The sequence below is a fragment of the Pinus tabuliformis genome, chromosome J (assembly GCF_031772625.1).
Source record: "Pinus tabuliformis cultivar Carrire ecotype Pingquan chromosome J, CPIR1, whole genome shotgun sequence".
NCBI lineage: Eukaryota > Viridiplantae > Streptophyta > Pinopsida > Pinales > Pinaceae > Pinus > Pinus tabuliformis.
Window position 1 is genome coordinate 1,477,119,062 of NC_142295.1, and position 17,398 is coordinate 1,477,136,459.

Here is a 17,398-nt window from a genome sequence, read left to right on the forward strand (position 1 = left end):
CCCGGTAGTTCTTCGGGAAATACATCCTTTAAATTCAACATAATGGAGGTTTATCAAAGTCTTCAAGTCACCCTTATCGTTTAGAGCTACCACCGAGAACATTTGACATCCCTTTCCCTTTCGCCTAAATTTCATTAGTTTCATGAGGAGATGAACCTCAACCCCCTCATTCTTTCCCCTAATGATTTTCTTTGGTCGTCATCGTCGGTGAAATGTCGAATCTTGTCTTTGCAATCTAGGAGCGCATCATGTTGCTCCAACCAATCCATTCCTATAACTACGTCATAAACTCATAAAATTGTAGAGTACAAGGATACCTTGGTCTTACATACACCCAGGTCCACCTCACAATCCTTTACCATCCTTCCTACATTTATTTTCATACCACATGCCATTTCTACATGTCTAAATTCATATTGTTCAGTTGCTTTATGTTTAATCTTTGATAATGCATTTAGAGAAATAAATGAATCAGTAGCCCCTGGATATATTAAAATGGCAAAAATCATACCATCAATATTACCTGAGGTTTCCAACATAGTGGACTGGTGTTCGACCTGGTGATTGTTCACCGTTGCATGGATGCGATGAGCCTTCCCCAGATCCCCCACTGTAGTTGCATTCTTAGTTGAGTTGGTATTACCTGTCTTTTGAGGGCAATCCCTCTCGTAGTGAGGACCTCCACAAGTCCAACACCCCCTCTTAGGGGCTTGGCTCCTACTACCAACTGAACCGGGAGTTGGTCTAGAACTCTGCTAGAAAGAAGATCGGTGTTGAGGTGGTGTGACTTGGTGTTGTCGCATAGGCCGGTGCGGTTGTGGTTGACGAGTTTGTTGAGGTACCCTGTGCGGATGCTAAGTTGGATGCCTATATGGTGTTCTTTGATTTCTTCCTGACCACCTTTGATGATTGAGCATAGGACCCCCTTGCAAATTTCTATGTTCCATATTGTTTCCACTTGGTACTCCTGATCCTGTGGGCCTTGTTGACTTACTAGGTTCACTGCTCATGATCTCCTCCTTTGCAATGATTGCCCATTGAACTGCCTCGTGCAAGGTGCGAGGCATTAAGATTCTAACCTTGGTTCGAATGTTAACATTTAATCCATACACAAATTTGTTCACATTGAGTTTTTCTGTGTTTAAGTGAGGGGCATAACAGAGTAATTCCATGAAACATGCCTCATACTCTGGTAGTGAGCGATTCCCTTGCTTTAATGCATTGAATTCATTTAGTTGCCTCTCAAGGAACTCCTCTGAACAAGTAACGTTCTCTAAATTTTTCTTCAAATAGCTCTCAAGTTACTTCTGATATATCCATCCCAAATTGGGTTAATAATGTCTTCCACCAAAGTAGTGTGTTTCCCTTTAGCTAGAATATACTCTGGAAATTTTACCTTTTCCAAATCCCGACGTACATCATTTCTTGTAGTGTTTTTGGGTGCTTCGTTTTGTATCACAGGTCGTCCATGCTCCCGTTCCAAACGGTTTATTAATGCCTCAGACATGTGTTGGAATGATCTCATTAAGTTCAACACTTCTCCAACTGGTATCTGTTCTTGTGTTGAGATGGTTTCCCCATCATTGGGTGGGGTGGTAGGAGTTCGCTGTTGTGGTGGCGCCATGTTGTGCCCTTTAGTTGCCTCACTCCTTCTTGTATCTCTTCTAACCATGGTTCACCTACCACAATTTAATACGATTTTTCCTTATAAGATAAAAACCAATCAAATGAAAATCATAACCAACATGAGTGGTTCTATAATTTATTTATGATATACTTCCAAAAGAACAATTTATGCATTTATAAGTTCTTGAAATTCCTATAAAATTTAATCAAAAGAGTACCAACCTCCATAAATTTTAAATTTTAACACTTAGCTTCCATGTTAAACTTGTAGTTTAATTTTTTCTTTTTTCTTTTTTATAGAAATGATAAGTGATTAAAATTAATCTTTAAACTTAAATTTGACAATATGCGAGCTCATGAAAATATATGGAGATTTATGAAATGATAAGTGATTAAAATTTATCTTTAAATTTAAATTGACAATACGCAAACCCTTGAAAATATATGAAGATTTCAACTTCCTCCATAATTTTGTAAGTACGAATGGGATTTCATGTTTGTTTGTGCAGTTTCCATACATGCAAAAAGAACAAAGGTTCACTTACTATAAAATACTTAAGAATGCATTTATAGACTTATTTGACTTAAATGAACGCGTAATATTCAGTCCTGTTTTATTTTTTTTTATAGTTGAAAATGAAATTACAATCCTATTTCAAGATTGAAAAGAAAAGTCTCTTTTCAAGCTAATATACGATATTGATAATATATAGTGGTATTGTTGGAGTATCACGTATGAGACCTTTAAAATAAATCCTTGAGTGGTTATATATTTCACCAATTCTATGCTTTCACTCAAATTTTCCATAAATAATGATGTAGGTAATATTGATGGTAGAATACCAAAGTGGAGAACTTATGGGACACACGTCTCAAGTTCAATTCTTACTGATGATAGAAGGTACTCTTGCAGCAGCCCAGTCATCAACTGCATGAAATAGTTGTTTAATTTAATTTATTTACTGGTGCAAGATTATTGATCACTATCTACTAACACTATAAGAGTTCTCCAACAAGATAGACACCCGTTTTTCAAACAACATTCAGCCTCACAATTATATTGCAGAAACCTGGTTAACCTTACGTCCTATTTATTTAATTTCTTGTTATCCACTGGACATTAAAATCTACTTCAACTACATCGTGAGATGTTGGTTCAGTTTTCGGGGATGCTGCCACGTGTTGTTAGTTCAATGGAGAAAATGGTTCGGAAGAAGAAGCCACATATTGCCAGATTTGGGACTCTGGTGGTGTCATATCTCAAATTTAGGGCTCTCACTATGTCACATGTATCCAGATTACCTGTTTCTTCCTTAAAGACGCATTTGATTTCGTTTTTAAGGCCAATTATAATTGAAATATGTCAAATCTTGCAAGCTTTTGAAATTTTATTCTATTTAATGGCTTAGATCTGTGCAGAGTCCTCGAAGAATTTGAACTCGAAGTCATTCCAACAAAATTGAATCTGGGCACTGTTTCTTATTTAAAGAACAAATAAAAATATGGCACAAAATGGTTATACGTGTCAATTCGACATGGTTTATACTAGAGGAAACCTGGATCCACATGCTGTAAAGTTTGGCGAAAGGAGCGTGGCACTAAGAGAAGATATTGGAAATAAATCTGCATAGAGAGAAGATATTCAGAATTAAATATGCACAGAGAACACACAGTTAAGTTTGGTAAAGTAATGCTTCGGCGGTATAAGGTATTGGTTAATGTAACAAGCAGCTCAACTCAAGTTATAGACCCATAATTTATACTTTCTCTCTGTAAAACATGCGTTTTGGATGATGTACAGATAATCCAAAAATAATGAATGGGCTTGGGCCTTGGCTTGCTACACCAGGTCTACCAATTGTGTCGATAAGTCTGGTTTCCGTGGAGTTTTAGCATAGTATTCCATCATATATATATATATATATTGTGCTATGCCTCCTTGAATTTTTCACTAAGAGAAGGCGTTGTCCATCCCAAAGATATCGCAAAGAGACCCCTTTGTTTTTCACTAAAATGGGTAGATGCAGCGGCTCATTCTGCTTATGTTTATGTTCTTGCTTGAGCCAATCTGGAAAGGTATCTGTCCTGCATGCCTGTAGATTTAATTTTAAGGCTTTTCTCTGAGACAATGAATATTTCACTTTCTGCTTGTGCCAATACAGACAGGTCTAAAGATTTGGGTTGAAGGAATTTCTATTAGACAATGGATATTCCACTTTCGTCTTATCCTTCCATAAATCTGTAGGAATTCCCTCCTGAAATACAGGTGACTTGACATGGAAAAGACCATGTTTCATTTGTTAAAGTATAGATGCTTCAATAAAATCCAAAATTGAACAGAGTGCTACCCCCTCTTCGGATTACAATGAATGGTTAAGGGTGTGATTCTTTAATAATATCCAAAATTGAACATAACTATTTCCCCTCAGTGGGCTACTAATGGTAAAGAGTAAGTTTGACAAGAGTTCAAAGTTCACATCAGAAATAGAAATTCCATGCAACGCAGAGAAAATGAGGGAGGGAATGCCAAAAACATGGCTAAGGGAGTCTTGGTTTCAGAATTAAGTCTTAGAAATGAATTTGCATTGCAGAGGTATGTTTTGCAATTTGTGTTGCTCTCATTTATCATTGACCAGAGTTTGTCTGCTAAAGCTTACAGTAAAATAATTGTGAATTGAATTGCGTGATGAAAACACTATGCAGACACGAAAAAGGATTCATCGTTTTTCAGTGTCATCCAAGGCTAAAACCACCATGAGGGTCTCCGCATGGGATTGTAAATGCGCTTTTGGACAGATTTCATAAATTCCTTAACTACCTAGATCTGCATTTTTTTTTATGATCCACATGATGCTTTTTCATTCCAGTCCCCTTGAAAGTTTTGAACTTTCGTTAATCGATTCTTATGGGATTGAAAACAACACCAATGCCAAATTGTTTTGGAGATGGCTTTGTTTTGCTTATGCAAAAATTCAAGGAAATCACTCTCAAAAATTGTTTCAACAACTTTACTCTAAGTTTAATGTATCTAATTTTTTAATTTTTTTTTTGTGATTGCCTTATGTTTTTTCTTTTTTGAAACTTGAGTAATTTGATTTTAGATAAATACTCACATATAGCAAACAAAACTAGTCATGCATGCATGGGCCCATAGGTCTCAAGAGTTCAACATGGCTCCGATACCAAGTGTAAGGACCAGTTCTATATATATATATATATATATATACAACCAGAAGAGAAAAACATTGAGAATTCAAATTTATTAAGCACTATCTAACACATCCCAGAATTTCATTTCACTAAACATATCATAAAATTTACATATATTTAACTAAAGCCATAAAGAAATCATGCAAAAGAATATTGTAACACATAAGTTTCGTTCACCAGAAGACGAGATTCCACTTGATTTGTCATTACTTGTCTTCCTTTGTTGTCGGTCACCTCCGAGTGTGAATGACGACATACTTGATTCGAATGCAACGACCCACCGGTTGACATCCCAGCCTACTCCTTGGGTACTCTTTTTCCCCGCGGACCCCCGAGCTGCAATGGGGTTGTACAATGGAGGAATGCAATAGTTGGTAGAGGAAAGCACTCCTTGGCTCAAGAGTCCCTTCTCTAAAATCCTCTACCTCACCAAACTCACTATAGTTCGTAATCACTACTTTGACATAGTCTCATTCATCCAACAATAGGGTTACCAAAAGTCCTTTCTCCCATGGCTTGCCCCTTCTTTTATAGGAGTCATCATAGGTGACACTTAGCATGTCATGCATAATTAATTATTATTTTATAATTCAATGGTTTGATTATTCACGCACCCATGTGTCACTCTCTCATCAAGGGTCTCCAAAATTATTTACTTAAATTTTAATTTAAAACTAATATTTTCCTCACCTCAACAAGATCCCTATTTCTTCTCCCAGTTGCCTCTTGATCCCCCTTTTTACTCAATTTGTGTTCATTACTAAAGTCAACTAATGAGTCAAGATTTGATCCCCTATCTACTTCCTAATTTAACTCAAGTTATCTCTTAGATGGATATTCTAATGTTGGTTGTTGCCACATGGAGGTTCTCTACATTTCTCTAAAATTTAATTTATTAATCTTTTTTTAATTCACCATCATCTTCTCTTAATTAGGTTTAACTATTTTAGGATTAATCTTTATCCTTACAATTATGTCCCTCTTTACCCTTTTACCTAATTAAACTACATAATCTACCTAATATTTTCCAACATGGGAAGGGTAGAGTTTTTAAGGTAACCTATTTTATTTTTTCCTATGATCCTCTTAACCCAAGTTTTATTTTTGATTTAATTACCTCGGTTTCTAACATCATTTACCCTTGATGTAAATTTACCTACTTTTCATTTCTTGATTATATTTATTAATTTATTTTTTTTAATGATTCTAAGGGTGCCAAGTTTGGTCATGCTCTTCAAAAACTTCCCTTGAAGTTCCAAGGGTGTCACGCCTAATAGTTTATTTGTGATGCCAAGGGTGCCAAGTTGGTTGTGCCCTTCAAGAAATTCCCTTGAAGTTCCAAGAGTGCCACACCACTTGCCCTTCAAGCATTCAGTGACTACGAGGGGAAAGTATAGATGCAACGACATAGACCACTATCATCTCTTATGTTGCCTGCTATAGTGAGACTAATGGTGTCGGGGATCAAGAAATCTGCCTTGATGCGCTCCCCCGGTAAAATCCTAATGAGACCCAACTTTGGGACCTGCCCTCATGACATCGTGATCTTCAAGGCGAAGGTGTTTCCACCTTTCTAGCCCAAGTCACAGCGGGAGTGCTAGTGGGTGAGATCAGGGACACTGTCCCACCCCTCCCATGTAGTTCCATCCACTTGTACAACCCCATCACCCATATGTGAATCATTCGGCCAAGCAACTAATATGTGCCTGCAACCACTAACATCTCATCAGAATATAGATAAACATATATAGCAGGTTTCAAAATTGACTTTGAATTTCAAAGATAAAATAATATAATTTTTTCATCAAACCAGTTGTCGTCAACTCGTCATATGCAAGTGCCTTTGGTGGTTTCCTGCCATACTCAATAATCATTAGTAACAAGGTTTCTCAGTGTTAGTCATTGTCATAATAGCATCATTAACAACACCTAGTCATTCACATCATTGTTCATAGTAAGCCCGAACTAATGAAAGTAGGTAACATAAGGGACACATCCATCATGGCGATCATCATCAAAACATCAATAGAAACATACATATCCATCAAGCTATCAACATCGTAACATCAATAGAAATATCCCTATCCATCAAATTTATCATCATCATGATTTTAAAAGAGAGCATACATATCCTTTACTGCCATCATCATCATAAATTCAATAGAGACCAAACTTAACCATTTAATGTTACAATCATCATAGAACAATGTAAACTTTGAAACGAGAACTCTGGCCAAAAAACCCCGAAAAAACATCAAAAACAGTGTTAAAAATGAAAAGTGTTGATGCTGGAATAACACCTCTATTTTTTTTCTTGGATAATTTTCAACATGTTTTAAAAATGGCGGTGAAAACCAATTTTTTACGTAAAAATTATCCAAAAAACACCCTCAAAACTAAAAGTGTTAACGCTGGGAAAACACTATTTTTTTTCAAAAGTAAAATTTCAACATTTCGAAATAATGGCGTAAAATATTTTATCATGACCCCGAAAACATTAAATTTAAAAAATAAAAAATAAAAAATAATGAAAACATAAATAAAAATAAAAATAAAATAATTAAAACAGTGAAAAAACAAAACAAAAAAACAAAACATAAATTAAAAAAATAATAATAAAAAAATAATAAAAAATTAAAAATTAAAATTAAAAAAAATCAATCATAAAAATGTAAAAAAAAAACAAAATTAATGATAATTAAAAACTATAATATATATATAATTAATAAATTATTATATATATATATATAACAAAAATAATAATAATAATAATTATCTTGTAAACCATAAAATAAATAAATAAATAAAAATAAAAATTTTGGCAAAAAAAATAAACTAAGTAGGAAAAATAGAAAATTAACAAAAAAAAAAACTAAAAAAATAAAAGTTAAAATTAAAAAACAAACTAGATTTAAAAAAAAAAAAAAAAAAATTAATCAAAAAAAAATTAGAAACTACTAAATTAAGATTAAAATGTTGATTACTTAAAAAAACAAATATAAAATATTATAAAGCAAAAATAAAAATAAAAAATTTAAACCATAAAAAATATGGAAAAAAAAAGAAGATAAAAATAAAAAATAAAATAAATAAATATTAAAAACTAATAAATATATAATATATATAAAGTATATGAAAAAAAAAAAAACAAAAAACTATTGATTAAAAAAAAAAATTGAAAACAAACTAACTTAAAATAATAAATAAAAAATTCAAATAATAAAAAAAAAAAATGTATTTTTTATTTTTTTTTAAATGTAATTATTTTTTATTAAACCTAATCTTATTTAAAAAAAAAATAAATAAAATTAAAACAAATAATTTTTTTAATTAAAAAAAATTATATTTATATATAATATAGATATAAATCATTAAAAAAAAAAAAAAAAAAAAAATTAAAAAAATTTAATTTTTTTAATTTAAAATTAAAAAATAAAAATTTCTATTGGTTTTTTAACATTTCTTTTTATTAAAAAATAAATAAATAAAATAAAAAATATTTCACCCATGGCCACGCCACCACGGGTAGTTGGAGAGCGGAGGGCCATGCGATTTTTTTTTTAAATAAATAAATTTAAACATTTTTTTAAATACAAATAATAAATAAAAAAATTTTAAACAAATTTAATTTTTTTAATTTAAAAGTTAAAAAATTGTTTCAAAAAAATATTTTTTTTCTTTCGTTTTTAAATAAAAAATACACTTCTTTTTTTTCATTTAAATTATTTTTTTTTTTTAATAAAAACATAAACATTTCTTTATAAACTGTAAATGTTTTTTTTATACTTTTTTTTATATTTTACGTCATTTTCATACACACATATATATATATATATATAATTTGAGTTTATTTTTGTTTTTTTAATATTAATTTTACTAGTTTTTAGTTTATTTTTGTTTTTTTTAATATTAATTTTATTATTTTTAATTTTTTTTTATTAATTTTTTTTTTTTAACTAGTTTTTTTTTTATTTTTTTTTTTTCTTTATTTTTTTTAATTTCTCTATTTTTACTTACTTAATTTTACATATATATATTTTTTAATTTTGGTTTTTTTTCCAAATTCTTTTATGGTTTGTGAGATAATTTTTTTTAAACATTTTTTATTTTTTATTTGCTTTTTGTATATATTTTTTTATATTTGTTTTTTAGAGACAATTATTTCATGTGGATTGAAAATTTAATTAACGATGTATAAATATGTAAAATATCAAAATGCAAAATATTGACCTTTTCTTTAAATATGCAAAACAATAAAAACCTCACTACAAAAAAATTATAAAAAAATAAAAACAAGAAAATATAGAAAAGAAGACCACTTCCAAAATGATTAAATTTACAAAAAAAAATAAGTCTTTTAAAAAAAAAATTTGATGCAGAATTACCACTTTTTAAAATCAGCATGAAAATCATTATCATTCTAAAACGCAATGTTCATAAAAAAAATTAAAGTGCCAAAAACTATGCTTAAAAAAAACATGTGTGTTCTGCATCACTCCTTTTCAAAATCGGGTCACTTTCCCATTTCAAAGTTTACGTTGTTATAATACCAATAAATAACATACATAACCATTCATGCTATCTTTCATCATAATATCAATAAAAAATATACATAAACATCACAATCATGAATATCTCAATCACTAATAATAGCGTTATGTGCACAAATCCTCAACCTGAGGTCCTCAAAAAATAATGTGTGAACCTTAGGATTAAATAAATATTAGTGTCGTATCATTATCAATGAACTAAAGCAGGCACTACATGGTTTATCTTTCCAGCGTCATCTCCACCTAGAATAAATAACACCTATATCACCTCACTTAAATCCTCAACTCATTTGATATTTGCACTCATTAGTCATCACAAATGCGCACAACCTGCTTTCCAATGTTTTTACCTTCAAATAAACCAGCAAACGCAACTGGTGCATTCTCCAAGCCATCAGCAATGTCTTCAACATATACTATTTTTCTTTCTTTTATGAAGCCTCTTACTTTCTCCACAAACTGAGGGTACCTCTCCCAATAATCATTTATGATGAAACCTCGTATATTTATGCGCTTGCTTATCACACGACTTATGTTTCTTATGCCTCGGCCTTCCTCCCGATTATATTCTGAGATCATCCCACAAGCAGCAATACGGCCATGGTGATTCATATTTTCAAGAACTGCTTCAAGCATCTCACCACCCACATTTTCAAAATAGATATCAATCCCGTTCGGAAAGTACCTGGGAATAAGTGAAACAAATATTTATCAATGTTCCCATTAGTGTATGAAATCATATGTTAAAACTGAGATCTTCTTTGGAAATCTCCTTATCAAACAGTCAATCTCAATCGATTTGAATACATCCGAAAATAAAAATGCAGGTATGCTATATCAATGGAAATAATGACAATCTCCGGTGAGCAAGAGTCATCCAATAAGCCCATTATATTTAATTGAAAGCTCCTACAGTGAAAATCATTGACCAGTTTGCCTCACAAACCATTAGAAAAAATAGATCGTTGCACAATGCATGGTTGTCATTGCTTATTAAAAGCAAAATTGAAAAGGAACTAGTATTTTAAATGTTAAATGGTTGCTATCTTGTGCCTTGTCCTCTGAAAATTTGTTTTTAAATTTCATGTAAACTTTTGATTAAAGTAAAAGAAACACAAAGATTTCATTGTCCCTTTTCATTCCGTTATAGCGTTGAGAGTCGCTTAGGAAGACTCAACAAATATTGAAAATAAAATGAATGGTGAGATGAAGCAGATTTATATTGCATGGCTCAAACAAGCGAGTTTTGATTTTGGAAACAAAGTTTCACCATTTGATAAATGAGAATGACTTTAGAGACATAATAAAACTTAATCGTGTGCCAGTGGTAAACGGTTCAACCGTTTGCAATGTTATAACAAAATATATATACATATCAAATTTGATAACTCTAATAGGACAAGTGTGTACAAACGAGTGTTATAGAAATTGGTCAAATCAAACTCTTAGTTGGTCAACTTGACTAACTTAGTGCCTTTGGGAGGTGAATCCACCTTCAAACCAGTTGGTTCAGTATGGAACCAGTATAACTGATCAGTTCCATTCCAAACTGGTCACCTATAGATGAGCGCAAGTTTTTTAAGAAAAGTACAAAAAATATTATAAACCAGCAAAAAAGACACTTACCCTCCAAACCCTAAAACAATATTCCATAACAACCCTCACTCCACCAACCTGCTCTCCATTCCCCTCCAAACCCTAAAACAATCTTTTATGATTTACCATCATTGGAATCCAGTTATTAGATCTAGGAATATGCTCATCATAGTTTGCCCCATTTGGGGTTGGAAACTCTGTTGGTGTTGAGCATGTTAGCATGGTTGAGTAGCAAGTGCATTGACAAAGACACGTTGTTCTAGCATATGATATGCCAGGGGCTGGGCAACACTCGAGTCCTGAGAGTATCTGGAATCACTAGTGATCTTGCAAGGAGCTATAGGTCACAGGAAATGCTTGAACAAGAAAAAATTGCAACTAAAAATAGTTATCCACGAGATGCACATGTGGATGAGGAAGATTGGAAAAATATTGTACGTAGGACCATTATGTTGGTTTAATTAACTAATGGATATATACTACCGATTTAGCACATCTCTAAGTTTAGGTAGTGGATTTACAGGTTTGAGAAGAAACTTGATCATCCACCTAAATTTGTGTATTGTACTGTAACCCTAGGATACTTTGTCAAACATTATTACTCTCCAGCACTTGTATACCTCTATATATACACAATACAGTGAAGAGTGTACCAAATGCATACATTGTCTATCGATTATAAGTGGTGCACCCAAACAGTGCAAATCAAACTTGGTAAAATTTCACGCCCATGAACAATCATGACTATACATGGACATATATAGCAATTTAATTTAAATTCAAATGCACATAATACCATTTTAAATTCAAATGTTGATCATATAGTAATTTTCACAATTTAATAGCTAATATCTCATGTATTTTCTTAGGTACATTATCTCATTTTTATTATTATTTGAAAACAAAAGTAAATGCCTAGTCCTACAAACACTGAACATTTCTAGCTTCCCCATTAAAAGAAAAATTTTGGAGTGAAAGCAAGAAAACAAGTCGGTTGTCTAACCGATATCAATCTCTGTCAAAGAAACAGAAAAGTTAGCCACCCCTTTCGATTAACTTATAAGTATGGAAATTCAACAATAAGGAGAATCACTTTGAGAATGTATGACCTCTTAAGGGTAGCATGCAAATCTGATTCCTCCTTGTAATTGAATGCATCATCAAAACCTAGTCTATTTTTCAGCACCTCCACCTGTATGACAACAACATATGTGGTGTTAGTATAATGTGCATATCAGGTTTGGATTTGCCTTATGTAACATGTTAAATACTTAGACAACACGATGTACATCTAATCTTATAGACTTATAATTTAGTTTACTACTCAATAATGTCTACTTGGTCATGGACATTTCAACTTGTGATTCCTTGTGCCACAATAACTAATGGTGTTAAAATTCCTGGTGTAACATATACGTGCGACCATTTCCCATTCATATTCCAATCATTATTTACTTGTAAGCATGGCAAAACTCATAGTTTATTTCATTTATTATATACTAGGCTTAAGGTTAAGATTAACCTAATCAAACTTGATATGTAGGCTAAATACCTTCATAGGATGTGTGCCCTTGTTATGTGGATCCATGACCCCTATTGAAAAGACACCACTAGAGTTATATAAATACACAACTCAAATACTCATTTTGTATGATCTCATATTGTGATCTTGATCTCTCTTATAAAGTGTTTTATGCCTAAGGGCACCTAAATCATTGGCTCTTTCTTTTATGAGTACTTGTGCATTTCTTCTATAACATACTTCTACTTGGGCATATTTCTCTCTCTCTAGTGCACTAGGGTTATCTTTCTCTAGCACACATGTGATTGAATTACTACAAAATTTGGTTCTGTTTTTTATTTCATTTAATTCACTACTTTCATTTATGAATATCAACATGGTATCAAAGCAGTTGTGAACCTTAATCACTCAATTCTTCTGGTTGATCAAAAAAATATTGGCTAGTGGCATCTTTGATGTAGTGCAGAACTAGTTTTTTCTTAGATCATTGCTTCTAAGGGTTCTCTAGGAGTTCCACATATATAATCCTGATTTAGGAATGCACCTTCATTCTAGGGTGTTCTTTGCACTTTTCACCCTTCTTTAAGGCCAACCCCTTCATTCTTAGGGTTACTTGGGATTTTGTACCATTTAGATCTATGAAGGAAAATTTATGAAGTCTTCATCCGATGGAGCCTTCGTCCTATTGTTATTGAGCCTATGAATTCAAAGTGGTTGTTTCCCAATCTAAATGAAGTTATCATTGTGGTATTTCAAAGAAAAGGTCTATGGATGTACTTACTAAGGCTGCTTCTTGCAGAAAATAATGATAGCTATGGCCTCATATGTTTGATGTGCCAAGTTGATGTAATGTTAATGAATATTGTAATGAAGTTTACCACGAATGCATATGGTTTAATTATGGATATTTGGAAATAATAAAATATCAATAATTGTGTCCAGCATGGAACGATGTGACCATTAAATTTTGAACAATGTAAGGACACAAAATTTGGTGAGAATTAGTAAAACGCCACCTTTTCTTTGCTTCCAGCACTCCCAACAACATAACACCCATGCATCTTTGCAAACTGCCCAACAAGCTGTCCAACTGCCCCAGAAGCTGCGGAGATAAAAACCTTTTCCCCTACTTTAGGGGAGGTCAAGTCATAAAAACCAACATATGCCGTGAGACCAGGCATTCCTGCAACATGTTTAGCATTAACAATGAAGAATACCAGTTGTTAATGGTCCAAATTATCTGAAAATGTCACCAATTATATGACGATATCAACCTTGAATAAGTACGAAGAATAAAATCAAAAGAAACTCTCATAGAAAACTAAAACAAGAGAACTATAGCTGATACAGTGCCTCATCAAGTTTTGAAGCTTATTGTCAGGTGTTCAGTGGGAATGTTTATAACTTGGATTATTGATTGAAAGCTAGTGGATAATTTAGATGAAGAATATTACAGCAAAGCCAAGGCAACTTAGAAAAGACAAAATAAGGGCAGAAAAGAAGCATATTTAAGCTAATAACAAAAGTGAGAAGTTGGGATTTCAACAGCCAAGTGAACAGAACAATGACAAAAGAGAGCCAATAACCTACAGACATGTTTCACTTCACCACTTCTGCTATATATAGACAATAATGTTAACCATTCAATTAGATATCATGACCCATTTCACTTCACAACTTCTGTTATATATAAACAATAATGTAAATCATTCAATTGGATATCATGACTTGAGTAGTGTTATAGAACCTTTTTTAATAGATATTTTTGCAGCAAACCATTGATGAACACATTGCCCAAGACAAGTTCCAAGAATTCAAAGCACTTGTGGAAATTTACACAAGTGGAAAGATTAAATTGCTCCAGTTTGAGAATGAAGGTGAGTATCCCTAAGGATTTTGATTCCTTTTGTTGGGATGTGGGAATCGAGAAGGAGTTCACTATACCTTACAACCCAGGGTAGAGTCTTGAATGGGATTGCAGAGAGAAAAAACGGGTTCATCATAGAGGCAAAGAAGGCAATGATCCATCATCATCCAGATCTTCCCATGTGTTTTTGGGCAGAGGTATTTAGTTTTGACGCTTACATTCTAAACAGTTGTCTTCACATTGTGCTGAAGAACAAAACTCCAATGGAAGCCTTCACTAGAGAGAAACTCAATGTTTCTTATATTCAGGTGTTTAGAAGTATGTCGCCTGAGTACACTTCTATCAACATAGTTACATCTCTTGTATCTTATTTCAGTTGGTTCTTATATCAAATGGATGTAAAAACTGCATTTCTAAATGGGATGATAGAGGAGGAAGTGTAAATCAACTAGCCCAGAGGGTTTGAGGTGCATGGATGGGATACCCATGTATGCAGTTGAAAAAGACCCTAAGTAGGTTGAAGTGGGCACTACATGCTTGGTACTCATGGATTGACAAGTACTTGTTGAATTTAGGCTTCATCAAAACCTAAGTAACCGGACACATCCCCCAAAGGTGCCATGTCTGTATCCTATCTGTCAGACACTAACACACGAGGACAAATGTCGAACATGTTCCCTAGACATGCCCTAACTGTGACACTAAAAAAACATTTTTCATTGTTATTTTCTCACTTTCAGCTGTATAAATAGAGCTCTTACTATCTCTCATTGTGCAAGTGAAGGGTTAAAATAAGATTTCAAGGATTCCAAGTGTTTTTGTTAATGTTCCATTTTCTGAAAAATTGTTTTTGTCTATGTTTGCATTAGTAATTTGTAATTATTTCAATATTATAATTTTTCTGAATATATTATTTATTTTCTTTGTATATATATTTTCAGGGTCAACATATCCTATGTATCTTAGACACTCATATTTCTATGTCTTCCGTGTCTTTCTGTCATGTGACTTAGATCAACACTACTACAAATCCCAGCCTTTATTACTTGTTTGATAATCTGATATGCTTGTTTTGGTCTTATAGGTAGATGATTCAATCCTTACAGCTAGTAGTGAGAAGCTCATAGCATGGTGCAAGGAGGAGTTGACTTTCGAATTTCAGATGAAGGACATAGGCCTTATTCACAATTTTCTGGGTCTGGAGATGTGGCAGGGTGCAAGAGATGCCTTCCTTTGGCAACAAAGCACACGGTGGATATTTTGAAGTGGTTTCAGATGGTACTAAATCTAAAGAGGCCTGCTGATTTGATTCAGATTTGCTGGATCCTTCAATGTATTGGTAGATGATTGGGTTCCTTGTGAACTTGGTGAATACCTGACCCAGTGTTGCGGGGGAGCGCCCCCCCTCCTCTCGATCCCCTCCCAATCCGCGCTCCGGGCGGGAGCGGGTCGGGAGCAGGCTCCTAAAACCGCTCCCGAAAAGGGAGCGATTTTGGGAGCGCGCTCCCTTAAAAAAAATTCCGCTCCATGGTGTTTTTCAAATCGATAGAGGGAGCATCGCTCCCGTCGCTCCGGGAGCGATTTTTTTAACTCGGGAGCAGTCGGGGAACGATCGCTCCCGGCGGCGGTGAGCGACATCCGGAAAAATGTGCGGATAAAAAAAAAAAAAAAACAAAAACAAAAAACAAAAAAACAAAAAACAAAAAAAACAAAAACAAAAACAAAAACCAATTTCTGTGGAAATAAAGTGAGGGAGGGAGGAGGGTTAAATAGACCCTCCCTCATTCATTTCATTTCATCATTGTAATGAGAGTGAGAGTGAGAGTGAGAGTGAGAGCAAGAGAGTGAGGAGCAAGAAGAGAGCAAGAGAGAGCAAGGAGCAAAGAGCAAGAAAATGAGAGAGCAAGAGAAAGCAAGGAACAAGGGGAGATTAAGATCTTGCAAGGGGAGATTGGACGCCAAGGAGGTAGGCTCTACAATATTGAATAGAGTGTCTAGCAATTTTTTCTTTAATGTTCATTCCTAAATAAATAAATAAATTTTTTTCTCTATTTCCCATTCCCATTCCCATTCCATTTTTTTAAATTTTGCATATTCAAAACTTCAAATTTCAAATATCATGGTTATATTTCTTGGCATTTTCTTCTTCTTGGTTCCTTTTTTGGTTATTATGGTGTTGGAGAGTAGAAAAATGAGGGTTGAAAATGAAGAAGGGGGTCATAGTGGATTTGATGAAAACCCCGGTGAGGAGGAGCTGGAGGAGAATGAACATGAGTCAACTCAGAAAACTAAACAAGACCAAACTCCATTGTGGAAATATGTTAATAGCCCTGAAGCAGGGAAAGGGGGTGGAACCATTAAATTTCATTGCCCCCATTGCAACAATAATTACATAGGTTCATACACCCGTGCCAGAAAGCACCTCTGCAGGAAAAGGCCATGGGATGGAGATAAACAAATAGGAATCAAAACTTGTTTAGGTGTGTCAACAGCAGATAGAGCCAAATACATAAGGGAAGAGGAGGAAGCCCAATACAAATCTAAAAAATCAAAGGGTTTCTTTGAACCAAGCTCACAATCAGATGCACAAAGAACTCCTTCAGCATCCTCCCAAGGCAGTGGATATGGAGGCACAGGGTCACCAGGTTTAAGGCATAGAAGCATATCAGATTTCCTTGATGAAGGGTGTAGGAATGATGCGGATTCAAAAGTTTATAGGTTTCTCTATGCATGTGGGATACCATTCAATGTTCTTTGCTCACCTTATTGGCACGAAATGGTTTCTGCCATAAATGATGCCCCTAAAGGATACAAGAGCCCTGGGTATGACAAGGCAAGAACCGTTGGATTTGACCATGAAAAAGCAAAAATATCACATTCTTTTAATAGAATGACAAGTTCATGGACTAACCATGGGGTGTCCATTGTATCTGATAGATGGACAAATGTAAAAGGCAAGCCATTGATAAATGTTCTTGTTGTGTCTGTTAGTGGTACCGGCATCAACATTGCAGAACCATTACTTGA

At 33.6% G+C, this 17,398-nt stretch overlaps 1 protein-coding gene across 2 annotated transcripts in view; it reads right to left on the bottom strand.

Moving 5' to 3' along the window:
- Positions 1-9,518: 9,518 nt before the first annotated feature.
- Positions 9,519-17,398, bottom strand: part of LOC149232961 (2-alkenal reductase (NADP(+)-dependent)-like) — a 32,841-nt gene continuing 24,961 nt past the window's right edge. For both annotated transcript variants that reach the window (XM_089379611.1, XM_089379612.1), the window contains exons 4-6: positions 13,521-13,687; positions 12,092-12,174; positions 9,519-10,071 (exon numbers count right to left, since the gene is read on the bottom strand). In XM_089379611.1, coding sequence (XP_089235737.1) covers positions 9,693-10,071; positions 12,092-12,174; positions 13,521-13,687 — 629 coding nt within the window. In that variant the 3' untranslated portion in view covers positions 9,519-9,692. The remainder of the gene's footprint in view (positions 10,072-12,091; positions 12,175-13,520; positions 13,688-17,398) is intronic.